The sequence below is a fragment of the Vicugna pacos genome, chromosome 15 (assembly GCF_048564905.1).
Source record: "Vicugna pacos chromosome 15, VicPac4, whole genome shotgun sequence".
NCBI classification, from domain to species: Eukaryota; Metazoa; Chordata; class Mammalia; order Artiodactyla; family Camelidae; genus Vicugna; species Vicugna pacos.
The window spans coordinates 33,986,451-34,006,523 of NC_133001.1; the positions used below are offsets into that span (position 1 = coordinate 33,986,451).

The window sequence follows — 20,073 nt, forward strand, 5'->3', positions numbered from 1 at the left end:
TTCACTTTGATTTCTTAAGTAATTCAAAGTAGATTTATACATTTTAGCCCCATTTTTCAATTGAACTATAAGGTCACATAACTTTTATTCATAATTTCCTTTAGGCACCTGCTATGTTGGGCTTTTGTAGAGATCTTGGATAGAAATGGTTACCTGACTCTCCTCATTAGCAACTCCATTTGATCATTTGGACCCTGGTTAGGGTCTCTCGCGGTATTTATAAAATGCAGCATTCAATTCTATGCCTAGTGTATTAGACTGTGGTTACAGATCTCGTCATCATTCTGATGTTGTTACATACCAGGAATTTGCTAGTTTGGTAACACTGCAAACTCGAATTCAGCTCTTTCCAAATATGTTGTACTATATTTATGTTTATCTAACTTCCTCCTTTTTAAAATATAGAAACTAATATATAATTTTCCAGTATTGAAGCTCTTCATGAATTCTCAAAAATTATTAATGTCTCTCAGTCTTCCACTTGCACACATTTCATCAATGTGTAGGTACTCAAGACTCTAAATAATAAAGGGTATTTTGTACCTGTTTTTAAAATAGCTTTTTAGAAGCTAAAGATCTAATCTGTTCTTAGAAACAATAATTAGTACATATATGTAAACTAAAAAAATGCAGTATACTGTATATATGTATTTACATGCAATATAATGTGTATGTGCATTCGAACTGTAATAATTCTACCTAGTAAAACTGGAAAAGGAGAAAGAAATAGCTTTTTAGTACTCATTTAGAAAACTTCTGAGATATGATATCGAAGATATTTACCCTATGCCCTGTCTTGTAATTTTTAAGCACTTAATCTTAAACTTTAAAATATATATAGCATGTGATATTTCAGTGAGCTTATTTTATGGTTGGGAGTGGTTTTTTGGAAGAGAATATATGACAGTAGTAGAAAGAGCAATCAACTGTGTAATAAGCTTTCTATTTTCAAGGTACTGTTATATACATTTTTATGTTCTTATAACAACCCTGTGGAGTAATTATTGTTCTCCTTGTTTTATATATTAGACAATCTTCAGAATGGTAGAAAAGATTTTTTAAAGATGGAAATCTAGGTCTTTTCCAGTCAATAGTCAAATACCCTTCTTGCTGTACCATTCCTGGAAGGGTATTTATTTAAGAATATGAAGATAATGGCAATATCTAAATGAAAATAATGGTGTCTTAGATTCTTTTATCAGGAAATAATTTTTTAATTTTTAAAATATATTTATGGAGTTTTTTAAAAATAGTAAGAGCCATGAATTTAGCAAGCCCTTCAAATAAATTTTGAGGTAAGAAATAATTCATCAAAATTAAAAAAAAATTGAAGGCCATATAAAAAATGTACTTCAACTTCTCAGCGATAAAAAAGAATAAAATCATGCCATTTGCAGAGCAACATGGATGGACCTAGAGATTGTCATTCTAAGTGAAGTAAGCCAGAAAGAAAAATACCATATAATATCACTCATATATGGAATCTAAAAAAAAGAAAAAAAGAGGACTCTAATGAACTCATCTACAAAACAGAAACAGACTTGCAGACATAGTAAACAATCTTATGATTACCAGGGAAAAGGAGGTGGGAAGGGACAAATTTGGGAGTTTGAGATTTGCAAATGTTAGCCACTATATATAAAAATAGGTTAAAAAAAAAACTGAAACAAGTTTCTTCTGCATAGCACAGGGAACTATATTTAATATCTTATAATAAACTTCAATGAAAAAGAACATGAAAACAGATGTGTGTATGTATATGCATGACTGGGACATTGTGCTGTATACCAGAAATTGACACATTGTAACTGTATATACTTCAATTTTTAAAAATGTACTTTAAGAAATAGATCAGTCTGATTGAGTGGAATATGTGAATTTTATTTCTAAAGAATACATTTTGATTACTTTAAAGTATAAGCATAATTCAAAGGGTGGCAATTCCTGCTTCATATTCAGCCCCTAGGGAATTTGTTTTAGTAAAAACCTAAAAGTGATTTTCAGTTGCCCTATAATTTTAGGAGAATAGAAACTTCAAAAGTGCTTAGAAACTAATGAATTACATACATAATTATAATCTTGCTCATGTCAATTTAAAGTTTTGATAAATTGTACTACAAATCATCACAAACTATGAACTATCATAATTTAAATGAATGGGATTTTGTTTTATTGATGTAGCTGATATTAACTAATCCATGCCATCAATATTCAAGAATCCACTGTTTGTCAGGCAGTGTTCCAGATAAATAAGGAGTATATAAATGCTCTGGGAATGCAAAAGAGGAATATATGTTATTTGGTCCTATCTTTTCAAAGTAATTTCTTTTAAAAGATAGTATATAAAAATTGTTCCAGTCTGGTTTATTCTCCCTCTCATTTTCTGTATTTAATCTTTTTAGAAAGTAGAAGTAAAACTAACAGTATTTTTTTTCTATGATTATGTCCCTGGTAAAGTATGTTCTTTAATTTCCTAAATCTTGTTATTTCATAATTCTCCTTGTTTTTTATTTCTCTCTGGTTGACTAAACTGATTTCCATTTGTAATTTCTTTCTTTTCCTGTTTCCTTTTCTGGCCCGTGTGTACTGTATTTAACGAACTTTCATTTTCAGGACAGCAGTACATTTTTCCCCTTGTTTAACTCAGGGTTTCATGGACTCCTTAATCTTATTATACATGTGAGCTGTATCCTTAAATTTTAAAAATTTGCCTTCCTTTTCCATTCATTTTTTCTTTAAATTTTTTCCATTTTCCTTTACATTCCAAAGAATTTTTGTAATTTCTAATAAGTGCTATTCACACGTATATTTCCCAAGTAATGTCTCCGTATTTTCTGCCTTTCTAGACAGAAAAAAAAAAATCTGGCCACACATCCTAAGGCTTTGTTATTAGTAGTAGCTCTTCAAAAGTACCGGTGAGTCTGAATATTTGCACTGATGTACATATATAGGAATTTTCATAGATCCTAGAATATTTGTATCGGAATTGATCTTTAGGATTATCTATTTAGACACCTTTATTATGTAAAGGAAAAGACAAAGTTCTGCTAATAAGAGACAGAGCAGAATCTCAAACCTAGTTCTGTATCTTTCCCAAAGCCACTAAATGATTTATCAAGATGAAGTTTCTCTATTTCAGACAAACAAAATTATTGGTCTTGAAAGTGACAGAGTAATAGACTTTTAAAAAATATTTTTAATTGAAGTATAGTTGATTTACAGTGTTATCTTAGTTTCAGGTATATAGCAGAGTGATTCAGTTATATATATGTTTTCCTTTGCTATTCTTTTACATTATACTTATTAAAAAATATTGAATATAGTTCCCTATGCTATATAGTAGGTCCTTGTTGTTTATCTGTTTTATATATATATAGTAGTGTGTATCTAACTACTACTGTAGTAAATAATAAATAAATTAGTAAATTTATCCCTCCCCTTCCCTTTCCCCTTTGTCATCATAGGTTTGTTTTCTGTCTGTGAGTGTGTTTCAGTTTTGTAAGTAAGCTCATTTTTATTGTATTTTTAGATTTGCACATTTATGTGATATCGTATGATATTTGTCTTTCTCTGCCCAACTTACTTAGTATAATCTATAGATTCGTGCATGTTGCTGCAAATGGCAGTATTTCGTTCTTTTTATGGCTGAGTAATATTCCATTGTATACATCACATCTTCTTTATTTATCTGTTGATGGACATGTAGGTTGTTTCCATGTCTTGGCTATTTTAAATAGTGCTGCTGTGAACATTGGGGTGCATGTATCTTCTTGAATTAAAGTTTTTATCTTTTCTGGATATATGCCCAGGAGTGAGATTGCTGGATCATGTGGTAATTTTATTTTTAGTTTTTTAAGGAACGTCCATACTGTTCTCCATAGTGACTGCACCAATTTATATTCCCACCAACAGTGCAGGAGGGTTCCCTTTTCTCTATACTCTCTCCAGCATTTATTATTTGTAGACTTTTTGATGACAGCAATTCTGACTGGTGTGAGGTGATACCTCATTGTGGTTTTGATTTGCATTTCTCTAATAATTAGTGATGCTGAGCATCTTTTCACGTGCTTTTTGGCCATCTGTATGTCTTCTTTGGAGAAGTGTCTGTTTAGGTCTACCTGCCCATTTTTTGATTGAATTGTTTATTCTTTTGATATTGAATTGTATGAGCTGTCTGTATATTTTGGAAATGAATCCCTTGTCAATCACATCATTTGCAAATATTTTCTCCCATTTCATAGGTTATCTTTTCTTTTTGTCAGTGGTTTCCTTTGCTATGCAAAAGCCTTTAAGTTTAATTAGATCCCATTTTTTGATTTTTATTTTTGTTTCCTTTACTCTAGGATACAGACAAAAAAAATATTGTTGCAGTTTATGTCAGTGTTCTGCCTGTGCTTTCCTCTAGGAATTTTATAGTATCCAGTATTAAACTTTGCTCTTTAATCCATTTTGAGTTTATTTTTTATATGGTGTTAGAAAATGTTGTGATATCATTCTTCACAGGTAGCTGTCCAGTTTTCCAAGCACCACTTATTGAAGAGACTGTCTTTTCTGCATTGTATATTCTTGCCTCCTTTGTCGTAGATTAATTGACTATAAGTGCATAGATTTATTTCTGGGCTTTCTGTTCTGTTCCATTGATCTGTTTTTGTGCCAGTACCATATTGTTTTGATGATTGTCGCTTTATAGTAGCTTTATAGAATAGTCTGAAATCAGGGAGTGTGATTCTTCCAGCTCTGTTCTTCTTTCTCAAGATTACTTTGGGTGTTCGGGGTCTTTTGTGTTCCTGTGTAGATTTTTTAATTATTTGGTCTAGTTCTGTGAAAAATACCATTGGTAACTTGATAGGGATTGCATTGAATCTGTAGATTGCCTTGGGTAATACGGGTTTTAACAATATTAATTCTTCCAGTCTAAGAGCATGGTGTATCTTTCCATCTGTTTGTGTTGTCTTCAGTTTCTTTGATCAGTGTCTTACAGTTTTCATAGTATAGATGTTTTACCTCCAAAAGTAGGTTTATTCCAAGGTATGTTACTCTTTTTGATGTAATGGTAAATGGCATTGTTTTCTTCATTTCTCTCTGCTAGTTTGTTGTTAGTGTATAGAAGTGCAACAGATTTCTGTGTATTAATTTTGCATCCTGCATCTTTACTGAATTCATTGATGAACTCTGGTAGTCTTCCAGTGGCATCTTTAGGATTTTCATGAATCATGTCATCTGCAAATAGTGATAGGTTTACTTCTTCCTTTCCGATTTGGATTCCTTTTATTTCTTTTTCTCCTCTGATTGCTTTGGCTAGGACTTCCAAAACTATGTTGAATAAAAGTGGTGAGAGTGGGCATCCTTGTCTTGTTCCCGATCTTAGGAAATGCTTTCACCTTTTCATCATTGAGTCTGAGGTTTGCTGTGGGTTTGTCATATATGGCCTTTATTATGTTGTGAAATGCTCCCTCTGTGCCCACTTTCAGGAACATTTTCATCATAAATAGATGTTGAATTTTGTCAGCTTTTTCTGCATCTATTGAGATGATCATATGGTTTTTATTCTTTAATTTGTTAATGTAGTGTATCACACTGATTAATTTGCAGATATTGAAAAATCCACGCATCTGTGGGTTAAATCCCACTTGATTATGGTGTACGATCCTTTTAATGTATGGTCGGCAACAGGTTGCTAATATTTTTTGAGGATTTTTGCATGTATGTTCATCAGTGATGTTGGCCTGTAATTTTGTTTTCTTGTGATATCTTTGTCTGGTTTTGGTATCAGGGTGATGGTGGCTTCATAGAATGTTTGAAAGTGTTTCTTTCTCTGCAGTGTTTTGGAATAGTTTCAGATAGATAGGTGTTAACTCTTCTTTAAATGTTTGGTAGAATTCAAACATTTGAAGCCATCTGGTCCTGGACTTTTGTTTGTTGGGAGTTTTAAAATTATTTATTTTGTTTTGTTTTGTTTTGAACATTTTTTATTGATTTATAATCATTTTACAATGTTGTGTCAAATTCCAGTGTAGAGCACAAGGGAGTTTTAAAATTATTGATTCAGTTTCAGTACTGGTAATTGGTCTGTTCATATTTTTTATTTCTTCCTGGTTCAGTCATGGGAGATTGTACCTTTCTAAGAATTTGCCCATTTTTTTCTTATGTTGTCCATTTTATTTGTCTGTACTTGCTCACAGTAGTATTTTATGATCCTTTGTATTTCCTTTGTGTCAATTGTAACTTCTCCTTTCTCCTTTCTTATTTTATTGATTTGGATCCTCTCCCTTTTTTTTCTTGATGAGTCTTGCTAAAGGTTTATCAGTTTTGTTTATCATTTCAAAGAATCAGCATTTTGTTTCATTGATCTTCTGTTGGTTTGGTTTTTTTAGTCTCTTATTTTATTTCTACTCTGATCTTTGTGATTTTCCTTCTACTAGCTTTGGGTTTTGTTTATTCTTCTTTCTCTAGTTTTTTTAAGTGTAAGGTTAGGTTATTTATTTGAGATTTTTCTTGTTTTCCTGAAGTAACAAGATTCCTTCTATCGCTATAAACTTCCCTCTTAGTACTGCTTTTGCTGTGTCCCATAGGTTTTGGATTGTCATGCTTTAATTTTTCATTTATCTTTAGGTATTTTTTGATTTCCTCATTGATTTCTTCAGTGGTCCATTGGTTATTTAGTAACATATTGTTTAGCCTCCACATGTTTTTGGTTTTTGCAGCTTTTTTTTTGGAGTTAATTTCTAATCTCATAGCATTGTGGTTGGAAAAGATGCTTGATGTGATTTCAGTTTTCTTAAATTTACTGAGGCTTGTATTGTGGCATAGCATGTGATTATCCTGGAGAACGTTCCATGTGCACTTGATAAGAATGTGTATTCTATAGCTTTCAGATGGAATGCTCTATAAATACCAATTAAGACTATTTGGTCTAATATGCTATTTAAGGCTTTTGTTTTCTTACTGATTTGCTGTCTGGATGATCATGTCCATTGATGTAAGTGGAGTTTTAAAGTCCACTGCTGCTATTGAGTTACTGTTGATTTCTCCTTTTATGTCTGTTAGTATTTGCCTTATATACTGAGGTGCTCCTGTGTTAGGTGAAATATTTTAACAGTTGTTATATCTTCTTGAATTGATCCCTTGATCATTATGTAGTCCTTTGTCTCTTGTAACAGTCTTCATTTTAAAGTCTATTTTGTCTGTTATAAGTATTGCTACTCTGGCTTTCTTTTGATTTCCATTTATGTGGAATAACTTTTTTTCATCCCCTCTTTTCAGTCTGTATGTATCTCTAGATCTGAAGTGAGTCTCTTGTAGGCAGCATATATATAAATATTGTTTTTGTATCCATTCAGCCAGTCTGTCTTTTGATTGAAGCATTTATTCTTTTTACATTTGAGGTAGTTATCCATATGTATATTCTTTTTGCCATTTTGTAATTGTTTTGGATTTGTTTTTGTAGGTCTTTCCCCCCCCCTTTCTTTTATTCTCTTGTAATTTGATGACTATCTTTAGTATTATATTTAGATTCCTTTTCCTTTTTCTTTGTCTATCTATTACAGATTTTTGGTTTGTGGTTACCATGAGGTTTTTGTGTAACAGTCTATATATATGTTATATATATATGATTGTTTTAAGTTACTGATCTCTTAATTTCAAATGCATTTTAGATACCCTGCATTTGTACTTTTCTCCTCTCAAGATTACTGTTTTTGATATCATAGTTTACATCTAATTGTTTCGAGTATCACTTAACTGCTTATTGTGGATACAGATAATTTTACTAATTTTGTCTTTTAACTTCTCTAATAGTTTGTGTGTGGATAATTGCCTTCCTTTACTGTATGCTTGCCTTTACTGGTGAGCTTTTCTGTCTTGTAATTTTGTTTCTACATAAAGCCTTTTCTTTTCTGCCTAGAGAAGTTCCTTTAGCATCTATTGTCAAGTTGGTTTGGTGGTACTGAATTCTTAAAGCTTTTGCTTGTCTGTAAATCTTTTGATTCCTCCATCAAATCTGAATGAGAGCCTTACTGGGTAGAGTATTCTTGGTTATAGGTTTTTCCCTTTCATTATTTTAAATATATCATGCCACTCCCTTCTAGCCTTTGGAGTTTCTGCTGAAAAATAAGCTGATAGCCTTATGAGAGTTCCCTTGTATCTTAGTGTGTTCCTCAGTTTTAATCCTGTATGAGACTTTGTGCATCCTGGACTTGGGTGACTGTTTCCCTTCCCAGATTAGGGAAGTTTTAGCTATTATATCTTTAAATATTTTCTCAGACCCTTTCTCTCTCTGTCTTAACCTTCCAGAACCCCTATAATGTGAATATTAGTGTGCTTGATGTTGTCCCAGAAGTCTCTTAAATTGTCCTCATTTATTTTCATTCTGTTTTCTTTTTTCTTTTCAACAGAAGTGATTTCCACTGCTCTGTCTTCCAACTCACTGATTCGCTCTTCTGTATCATTTAGTCTACTATTGATCCTTCTCGTATACTTTTCATTTTAGCTATTGTATTCTTCAGCTCTGTTTGGTTGTTCTTTATATTTTCTAACTTTGTTAAAAACTTCTTCTTGCTCTTTACATCCATTCTCCTCCTGATTTCTTTGATTATCTTTATGATTATTACTCTGAACTCTTTCTCGGGTAGATTTTACCTATCTCCACTTAGTTTTTCTGGGGTTTTATCTTGTTCTTTTGTCTGGAAGATACTCCTCTGCTGCCTGGTTTTGTGTGTATTGCTATTTGTATTTTTATGTATGTGGTAGGTTAGACATTTCTTAACCTGGGAGGGGTAGCCTTCTATGGGAGATGTCTTATACATCCTGGCATTGCAATCTCCTCTCATCACCCATGCTATATTTTATAGACATTCCCCTAAGAGGGCTACGTGGGTCCTTCTGTTATAGCAGGCTGACTATGTTGGCGGTCTGGTAGGTTGCCAGGCCCTGCCTTGTGCTGCTGGCTGTTCTCTAGTGTGACCTGTTTATGGAACCCTAGGGGGTCCTGGAGCTAGTGCTGTCTCACTGGTGGGTGGAGACAGAGTCCTGAAGATTCTGGAGCTGTTGCCCCCTGACGGGAAGGTGAAGCCAGATCCTAGCGTTAGGCAGGCAGAGCTGGTTCCTGGAGTCTGGCTGCAGGGTCCAGGGATCCCAGCTTATGTTTTAGGTCATTTGGGCAGAGAGGAGGAGGAGGGAGCAATTCCTGACAGTTGGGAATGGGATCTGGGGTGTGTTGGCCTACTAATGGGCTGGGCCAGGGCCCAACTGGTCCCAGGGTAGGGTCTGGCCTGCATTACAAGATTGTAGTTTTCTTGCAACTGGTGTCTGCCCCTCAGTGGGTTAGGCTAGTCTAGAGGCTTGTGCAGGCTTCCTGGGAGGCGGGACTGGTACCTGCCCTATGGTGTGTGAAGCTGTATCTTGGCCCTCTGATGGGAGGGCCAGGTCTAGGGGCATGTCTAGAATCGGTTGTAGGCTCAGGAAGTCTTTAGGAGTCTGTTTGTTGATGGGCGGTGCTATGTCCCTACCCAGTTAGTTATTTGACCTGAGGCATCCCAGCCACTGGAGCTTACAGGCTATTGGGTTAGGCCAGGGCTTGGTGCTTTTGAACCAATATGACAGCCACCAGGAGAGTTCATATGATTAAATGTTCCCCATTATGTCTGCCACCAGTGTCTGTGTTCCTAGGATGAGCCTTTGCCAGCCCCTGCTTCTTCAGGAGACGCCACGTACAGCAGGTGGATCAGGCCTAGGATCCTATCAAATTACTGCTTTTGACCAGGGTCCTGGTACACATGAGATTTTGTGTGTGCCCTTAAGCGTGAAATCTCTATTTCCCCCAGTCTTGTGGGGCTCCTGCAGTTAAGTCCCACTGGTCTTCAAAGCCAAATTCTCTGGGGGCTCATCTTTCCAGTGCCGGATCCCCCGGCTGGGGAGCCGGACATGGGGTTCAGAACTTACACTCCTGTGGGAGAACCTCTCTAATATGAATATGCTTTACTTAGGTTGTGGATCACCCATTCTGGGAGAGTATGGGATTTGATTATATTGCAAGTCTGCCCCTCCTACCAGTCTCATTCTGGATCCTCCTTTATGCCTTTATTTGTAGAAGAGCTTTTCTGGTAGGTTCTAGTCTTTTTCATCAGTAGTGGTTCTACAGATAGTTGTGATTTTAGTGTGCTCATGAGAGGAAGGAAGCTCAGGGTGTTTCTAGTTTGCTATCTTGTCCTCTCTCCTCAGTAATAGACTTTAATTCATGAAACTTTCATTGATCATTCTTCCTTGGGCTTCTTTTATTTTAAAGTATGTGTAAGATAATTGTAAAAACAATTTAATTTGTTCTGTATAATTAAATTTGCCACTACAAGAGATAATTTTTTCATCTTGGCCTTTCCACATTCAAGGCATCTTTTTTGACCCTACCAGTCTTTTCCCACACATTCTGACCTTTCGTATTACGTCCCAAATATACAGCTCCAGGAGTAAATACATAATAACTAAGCTTAAAATGTGTTCTTCATTATTATTACTTTCCCTTTCTTGCCTTCTCTTTTATCATTCTTGATTTTCCTTCTCCTTCTTTCTCCAAACAGTAAACTTGGAATTAGGTGGATAAAATTCAAATGAGAAGGGATTCTGTCTTTTTTTTTCTTCCATCTCAGCCTCTGCCTACAGTTTGCCTTTGTAATTCTACTGATGATTTTTTTTCAAAGATCTATGTTAAGTAGATCTAGAATTGTTAGATTGAGTTCAGCTTCTATTCTGTTCTGCTGCTTTTCTGTACATCAGTGCTTTTTAGACTCTAGGTCATCACTCATTAGTAAGTTATAAATTCACTTTAGTGTATTGTCCAATTAACATCTTTGTAAGTGAATAGTAAATATCAATGCATTGCATATAATAGTAGAATGTTTTGTTTTATGAAACTTTGTTCCAGTTTACTATGTATATAACGTTTGTACTCGTGATTACACCTATTCAGTTAACCATGGGTTAAACCCATCAGTGTGAAAATTTTAATTGGGAATCATGGTAAAATTACTGTTGTCTCTTAAGTGTCATTTTTGGACTTGCAGGTCTACGGTATTGACTTGGAAAAAGGCAAAGAATCCTTGTTTTAGGTGCTCTTTTTCACCTTTTCCCTCTTCCTTTTTTCAGTCCTTTTTTGCCTGCTGATCTTCCCCAGAATTTTAGACCTTCATGTATAGCTATTCAAGTAGGCATTTGAAAAAGTTTGTAAACTCCATTTTCAGCTACACTATTTTCTTTCATTAGAATTAAAATGTATACTTCTTATATTTGGCAGATGACTTAGCCTTGAGCATAGATGAAGAAAAAAATTTATTAAACTTGAATGGGTTAAACTATTTTCAATTTATGAATTTGTTCCTAACATTTCCTGAAATCAGTGTTCCCTTTTCCCCCAGAATATCATATAACAATCTTTATTTTCCATTTCAATAGCAACTGCAAGACTTTAAATTTACATTCATAATCAAAAGTGATGTTTAATTTTATCTAGTAGTTTTTGCAAATTACTATTTTCTAGTTAAATTTGGAGTAATTCAAAATACTGGTGTTAAAATTATGTAATAGCGACCTCTACTGGTTTTAATTTTGCTATCCTCAAAGTGAGTTTTTAAAACTACAGAGTATGAAAGTACTTTTTGTTTGAAGTGAATTACATTAGTTTACATTAATGTGAGTTCTTTCACTTTCAGTGGAACTTCTAACTGAACAAGTGCTGGACATTAAAATGAAATATTTTGTTAAAAAATAATGACCTGTGGATGTGGATGACTGAAACTCTAATAATAAGCTACAGTATATCCAAATTGCTATTACTAATCTAAACCCCTGATTTCCATGACTTATAAATAGTTTTGAAGTCAAGTGCCTTTGCATGATGGATAAAGAAAAAAATTCTTAGAGATTTCAAGTGCAGAATGCTATTTTAGCTTGTAATTGGTGTTGAAAGTAAGGACAAATGAGAACTAGGTTTAGGTATTTGCCTCTTGAGCTTAGGTCTTGTTCCTTGAAATTTTATGTAAGTAGTGTTTAAAATAGCGTCCATGTATCCTTGTCATTAGCTTTATTCACAGTGAAATTGAAATTCAGAATGTGATCCCCTCCCAGATAATACAAGGAATGTTTAGTCTCTTAATTGCCTAGTTAAGAAAGTAGGATACTGGCGGTTAGTTTTCTCTAGCTTAGGTATGTTTGTAGTATCACTTATACCACATGTGAAAAGCTTGCTTTTAGTACTCTTTGATTTTAAGAGTAAGTTGTAAGTGAGCGCTACTTAATGTATTTGTTGCTTAGTTGTTATTTTCCTATTTTCCAAGGAACGTGTTCAAAAAAGTTTCCCTCATCCAATTGATAAGTGGGCAATAGCAGACGCCCAATCGGCTATTGAAAAGAGGAAGCGAAGAAACCCTTTATCTCTCCCAGTAGAAAAAATTCATCCTTTGTTAAAGGTAAAGCTGAAATACTGCCTTCTTGCCTTTTAAAAGCAAAATATAACCCATGATTTTTAAACACAAATAATAATTTTATGGCTAATAGAGTCAACTGAAGAGTGACATTATCTCATTTTAATTTTTCCAGTAACTTACATCATGGGGAGGGGAGATATGATAATAGGCAAGTGTAAGTTGGGCAACATGAGGTAAAGAAATTTCATACCAACAGTAATACTCAAGCGAATTGAAAGGATTAAGAAAAGTTCTGTAATTGTGGATTTTGTTCATCACGTGTTAGTACAACCTCAAAGAGAACTTGTAAAACTCTTCTCTTTTCAGTTAGACCTAAGTGCCCTTATAATCCTTCAGATCTTAATGCTTCACTTCATTAAATATGTAGGGTCCTACGTGAGACTGCCCTAAGGCTGTGTGTAATCTTTGAACAAAAATCCCCTAAAGATCCCCTAAACTATCTAGTCATATTTGTCATGTAAATTAGTCAGTCAGACAGTTGAATCTCTCTGAAACTAATAGAAAGAATAACTGCTGGAAACTCTAGCAGTTTCTGTTTTATTTAGTACAATGACAAACTATTGATCAACTCTCACACCAAAAATATAGGTATTATAATTTAAACCTTAGTAATACTTCTGATACTTTTGTATGTATTGTAATGCAATCAAAATGCTAATGATTGCATGCATTAGCTCTAAGTTTTATTACTCAACAGAGTTAATTATTATCTCCAGTTTGTTGGTAAAGTAACTAAGGCAGAAAGTGATTAAATAACTTTTAGTCCAAGTTCCCAGGACTCTAAGTGATAGTGTTAGGATATCCAAGTCTTTCTGATCTTTTCCAAGATATAAGGCTGAACACTTGGATGATTAAGACTATTAAAAGGTTACGTTTTGTCCTTTGTTATTTGATTAAAAATATCTGCCTGTATCTTACTAACTGGTCTGAGGAAGTAAGTGTAAGTTATAGAACATTACTAAGCTATTGGTAGTTGTGTACTTCTTATAATTCTTTTCATGATTTTTATAGCTATGCATTTAACTATATTCTAAGAGAATTAACAAATTGAAGTATATGCATGCTGCTTTAATGATTCTGAATGTTGAATTTAAAAGTCTAGTTGTGGATATAATTTTATTAATACATCCATATTACTATAAACAGTTAATAGTTTTTACATATTCTTAAAGGTAAGTGCAGCCTGTCCCCAACTCTAAGTAAACTTCTTTTTTAAGAATTAATGTATAGTTGATTGACTATATTAGTTTTACATGTACAACGTAGTGTTCAATATTTTTATAGATTATACACCATTAATGTTATAAATATTATAAGTAGACTTATTTCACAGGTTTTTTTCCCTTAATTGGATTGTTTAGAAAATAGAATTTGTTTTCCTATAGGATCTGGTCAGTCCCACAAAAGCCCATACTCTCTTTGAAGTCTAATAAAGGACTGTTTAACATGCTGTTAATAACTACTGTTGTTCAGCAGGACATAGCATGAATTTTTTTCCATAGAAACAATCCAGATACCAGGAATGTGGCACTAGGGCTTTGGGAAGTGCAGGTTCCTTTGGATAGAAGGATAGTAGTATAAAGATAGTACATATTCTCAGATATCAATAGTATGTTAACTCTTGTTTTGCATAAAGAAAAATACCTCTTTTGTCATGGTTAATTCCAGGTGTTCTGAATTAGGTAACCATGGGCATTTCTCCCCTCCCCTAAACTTGGGCTTCCTTCCTGGATTAGGGATTATCTGTTTAGTTATCTGTACTTCTTCAGTATTTTACATGATCATAGGTAATTTTGCCTTACCGTTTCTTAGCTTACATTTTCAAATAGCAATATACTTATTATTCCTAGATGAACCACTTAAAATTAAGTGCTGCTGATAATCACAGGCCTCAGTAAAAGTTAAACTAAATTGTATACATTTAAAAAAAATCAGTGTATCAAATTTATAGTAAGTAATTTAAAATATGCTATTCTTTTAATTTTTCAGGAGGTCTTAGGTTATAAAATTGACCACCAGGTTTCTGTTTACATAGTAGCAGTATTAGAATACATTTCTGCAGACATTTTAAAACTAGTGGGGAATTATGTGCGAAATATACGGCATTATGAAATTACAAAACAAGACATTAAAGTGGCAATGTGTGCCGATAAGGTAAGATACTGATCTTTATATTTTGTTCTTAAATTTTTATTTGTGACTTCTTGGGTGCTAACATATTATTCAGACAGAATAAAATTGTGTATTTTGTGTTAGGGCATACTTTTAAGTAACCTAATAGCAAGAACTCAAGAGGTTACTTTATGGAAATAAAAGTATTACTTAAAATTAAAATGTGTTTAAACATGTCATGCAGCTTTTCTTTTATGTGTTGCTACATGTAGGGTTAATAACAGTAATAGTCTATTATTAGCAAATTTCTTAAATTTTATTTGGATTAGAAGACTTAGAAGGTTTTGGATTTACACGAAGACAATTTTTGAAAATGTAAAAATACTAAACTTCTGACAGTTTTATTTCAATACCTAGCTTTCTTTAAATACTGCTTGTATGGTTTTATTATGATAATATTAAGAGTAAATATTTATTGAAAGTTAAGCATATATGTGACATATCTCATTTGGTCCTTATGTGCCCCTCTAAGGTAGCTGCTCTTACCTACATTTTATAAAAGGGAAGCTAAGTTCAGAGAGAAAAAGAAATTGGTCCAGAATTTTCCGAGAAGTTTCAAAGCTTTGACTTGAACTCCAGGTCTGAGTCTAAAGCTCTTAGTCATTGCACTATACTGCCACAGTATTTTCATTTTATAAAAGTGACTTTTCAGGAAAGAAAATATTTCCTAATGAAGCGTTTTAGTCCACTTTTACCCACTGTTACTGATTTGGAATATTCTTTCTGATTACTGAATCTGCTTAAATATGCTTTAGTATTTATTTGTTCTTCCAGAATGTGAACAAGTAGAATAAGAATTACCTGATCTGCAAAAGAATTTCAAATGTTTTGATATTTTTAGTGATAAGTATTTGACTTTAAAATAATTACTTTTCAATGAATATAAAATATTTGATACTTTGAAATGAAACAATAAATAAAATATTTTTTAGTGCATAGTTTGTGCTCACACAGGGAAGAGATGCAAGAGTAGTGTAAAAAGGTTCTAGAATTGAAGAAGGGGTATTTATATTTTTGAAACAAGCAGAAAGTAATACAAGATGAAATACTAATTTATTGTGTTATTGGGATAATTCTGTGGAAATTCATGGAAGGGGAAAGATGAGATTCAGCAAGAGTAATAAAAGTAGACTTCTTGGATAAAAACAGGACTTGATTTGATCAGTCTCTAAAAAACTTAGGCAAAGAGGCCAGCTAGAAGGCTGTAAGAATTATTTAAATATGAATTATGTGAGACCCTGGAATGAGGTGGTGATGCCAATGGTATGAAACAGGAAATTAAGAGAGAAATCTAAGACAGGATTTGGAGCAAATTGGAAGTAATAGGTTAGCATGAGAGACAGACAGACAGACAGATACTGATATTGACAGAGAATTTGGAAGAGGCAGTTTGTGATATCAGGTGTAGAATTCTGTGTCACAGAAGCCGTGGAGGCGCCAGTGGCATTATATCCAAGAAGAGGTAATTTTATGCCTGCTTTTTATCATTTAAGAACTATTTTCAAATAATAACTTTAGAGTGCTTAACTTCAAATTTGACTACAGGTTCATATTTTATTACACTTTTTTAAATATCTCTATGTAGGTATTGATGGATATGTTTCATCAAGATGTAGAAGATATAAATATATTATCTTTAACTGATGAAGAGCCTTCCACCTCAGGAGAGCAAACTTACTATGATTTGGTAAAAGCATTTATGGCAGAAATTCGACAGTACATAAGGGAACTAAATTTAATTATAAAAGTTTTCAGAGAGCCCTTTGTCTCCAATTCAAAACTGTTTTCAGCTAATGTAAGTATCATTGTGTACACATATATCATTGCATGTGTTGTTAATTTTACGTGACAACTCAGGTATAGTTCATGATTTGAATTTGTATAGTTCATGATTGCTAATTGGCCCATTTTTTTTAAAGTTGTGGGATTTAATTCATTGCAACTATGATTACAAATAAAATTGCTACGACAGGTTCAATAAGTTAAACATCAGAAATTAAGAGACAAAATCCAAACTTAGACTGATTGTATAAGTACAAATAAATTCACAGAATCTTCTAAATATTCCAAAGAATAAAACCTCTTGTTTAGGTGGAAGATTTTTATGTTTAAGTTGATTCATTTGCATCACTGAACCAATACTTCATCAGTGCTGCCTGCGTTGTTAGGCTCCATACTTGGCAGTGGGGATTTAAAGATGAATATAAAACAGTTTCTTCCCTCAGGTTTAGTCTTGACGAGACTGAGATGTAAACTTAAATTTAAATTGCAATACAATGTGGTAATTACCAGCTGTGGGGATATAGCTCAGGGTTAGAGCATATGCTTAGTGTGCGCAAGGTCCTGAGTTCAATCCCTAATACCTCCATTAAAAAAAAAATCACAATGTGGTAATTACCATAACAGAAGTATGACAACGGTATTTTGGGGAGCACAAAGGAAGAAGCCAATAACATTGAAAATTAGAGAACGATTACTGATCTTACAATAGTAGTCAAACCAACATAACTGGGTCCTGGAGAAATGCTAAGTGAGAATAGTTGAGATTGTCTGAGGGAGGTTGCATTCTAGTAATTTCTGGAACTGAAGCTACATAGGTGACTCATGGAGACGCGGTGCTCACTACAGAGGCTAAGATTGGGGCTCAAGTTATGGCAATAAATGAACAATGAAAAATAAAGGAGTAGATTATGAGTTGCACAAACCTGAAAGTATGGTAAAAACCATTGAATTCTTCACTTTAAATGGGTGAATTGCATGATATGTAAATATATTTTAATAAAATTGTTTTAAAAAATAAAGGGGTAAAGGATAGGCAAAGATTTCTTAGGACACAAAAATTAAGAACTGTAAAATAAAAAAGTAATGAATTGGATTTCAGTAAAATGAAAAATTTGCTATTCATTGTCAGAAAAATAAAACGTAAGCCACAAATTAGTAGAACCTATCTGAAATACTTACATCTAACAAAGGACTTGTATCCAGAAAAAAGAACTATTGCCATTCAATAATTAGAAAAACAGCCTGCTGTTTTTAATTGGGCAAAAAATTTGAACACTTTATAAAAGAAGATATATCAGTGACCAAAAAGTACATCGAAGATGCTCAACATCAGTAGTCATAAGGAAAATGCAAATTAAGACCATAATGAGATACTACTACACACTCATTAGAAAAGATAAAATTAAAAAGAGTGCCAGTACCAAATGTTGAAAAGAATGTAGAGCAACTGTTTGTGGAAATATAAAATCCCCACATTGCTCGTGAACGCATAATTGTTAAAAATACTTAGGAAAAGAGTTTGAGTTTCATATAATAGTAGCTGTAAACTAGCCATACTAGTTAGTAATTCCACTACAAAATCACACTTGGATAAAACATTCAAAGTTCAAACTAGAACAGTGGATTTTAATGTATCAGTACAAAATTTATATTGTTTCGGATTCCACATTGCAGCTAATGTTTACGAAACTACCATTCATTGACTTTTGTATGATATCATAAAAGGATATTCACTCCATATGTATGAAAGGTCCAAGATAGGCAAACCCATAGAGATAGAAAGTAGATTAATTGGTGCCAGAGACTGGGGGTTGGGTTGGAGGGGGAAGAATGGCGAGTGCTCCTCATGGATATAGCCTTTCTTTTTGGGGCGATGAAGATGTTCTAGAATTTGATAGTGAATATGTGAAAACCATTGAGTAGCTTTAAAAGGGTATGTGACTTATATCTCAGTAAAGAAACAATACAGAAAAAGAAAAGGATGCCCACAGTTATTTGAATAGACTGTTAAAATACCACTCCCTTTTCCAACTACATGTCTTTGCAAAGCTAGATTTCTCCATATGCTTTAACCAAAACAGTGTATCACAAAAGATTGACTGAAGAAATACTAATGAAAAGCCAGGTATCTTCTATTAAGATAGATGTTAGAGGTTTGCAAAAATGTAAAACAATGCCTTTCTTTTAAGTTTTTTTGTTTGTTTTAGAAAAACATAGTTTTCATAAAAGTGTTATTTATTATCATTTTTAAGTGAATTAAATGCTTTATAATTTTCATGGTTTTAGTTTCTAATATAACATTGATAGATATAATTATAAACAAAAGCCCTTTTGACTTTTGAGTAATTTTTAAGAGTGTGAAAGAGTTTTGAGACCAAAACGTTGGAGAACAAGTGATGTAGAGAAATGTATTTGCAAATTGTACATCTTTCCAAAAAGGATTCTTTAATTGTCTTACATTTGTAAGTTATTGAAATTTCTCACTGTATCTGGCATGTTAAATTTCATGATTATAAAATGACTTATTGGCTCAAATTTTATTTTTTTATTATACAACCAACTGAATTAATGTGTTTTTCCTCCCAACAGGATGTAGAAAATATATTTAGTCGTATAGTAGATATACATGAACTTAGTGTAAAATTACTGGGCCATATAGAAGATACTGTAGAAATGACAGATGAAGGCAGTCCCCATCCATTAGTAGGAAGCTGCTTTGAAGACTTAGCAGAGGTAAGTACTCTAATTATACATCTAAAAAAGATCTGCCTTTAGCAGGCCTTACATTTGCATTAAAATTGGGATCTTAATTCTTGTTTCCAGCTAACATAGGTATTAACTGCTGACTAATAATTGTACTCAACTCTTTTTTTTTAATTTCATGCAAAATCTTTTACTTCTGATGCCATGAGTTTACAAAGCACATTAACCCTTGATGAGTGTGATATGTTGGTTAATTGTTTAACAACTCATGATGAAACGAAATTCTCAAGCCATCTTTCTAAAATATAACAGTTCATTTTCTAGTATAGTACTGTAACTCAGCTGTATTACTCCTTCATAAGACCGTTATCAACATTCGTTTCTGTTATTTTATGAAACATAAAGTAGTCTCTCATCCGATATGAAAAAGCATATCCCACAGAGGGAAGCATTGACAGCTGACAGTTAATCTTCTATCTCACATAGCAAAGCTAAGAAAAGTTGGTGAATGCCCTGTCAATGAAGAGGCCATAGAACTTGGACCTGAGGTCAGATCCCCGTGCTCCACTCTAAACTCTGCTGTTCGTTAGTTGTGTGTGACCATGGGCAATTTATTTCACATCTCTAAACCTCCTTATCTATGTTTGTAAAATAAGGATATTAATAAGACTCAGGATTTCTGTGAAGATTAAGTAAAATAGCCTACCTGAAATATTTAACCACCCTCATACAATTACTCAATATATGATAACTGTGCATTCTTATTTAGAATAGGATGGATGATGTGACTAGGAAAATCAAGTCCAGGACCTAAGTGATTCAGATATCATGGGAGTAGAAAAATAGTAACCCTCTTCTTGATATTTCAACTGTTAAAATATATGAGTTAGTCCTAATAAATTAGCATTGATAGTCATTCTGAAATTTCTAGCTCTTGCTTTGT

The 20,073-nt window shown here is 33.3% G+C and overlaps 1 protein-coding gene across 4 annotated transcripts in view; it reads left to right on the forward strand.

Annotated features, from left to right (window-relative positions):
- Nucleotides 1-20,073, forward strand: part of SOS1 (SOS Ras/Rac guanine nucleotide exchange factor 1) — a 137,480-nt gene that overhangs the window by 55,765 nt on the left and 61,642 nt on the right. For all 4 annotated transcript variants that reach the window (XM_006211479.4, XM_006211480.4, XM_072937877.1 and 1 more), the window contains 4 exons: nucleotides 12,324-12,455; nucleotides 14,463-14,627; nucleotides 16,231-16,440; nucleotides 19,017-19,160. In XM_006211479.4, the coding sequence (XP_006211541.1) occupies nucleotides 12,324-12,455; nucleotides 14,463-14,627; nucleotides 16,231-16,440; nucleotides 19,017-19,160 (651 nt within the window). The remainder of the gene's footprint in view (nucleotides 1-12,323; nucleotides 12,456-14,462; nucleotides 14,628-16,230; nucleotides 16,441-19,016; nucleotides 19,161-20,073) is intronic.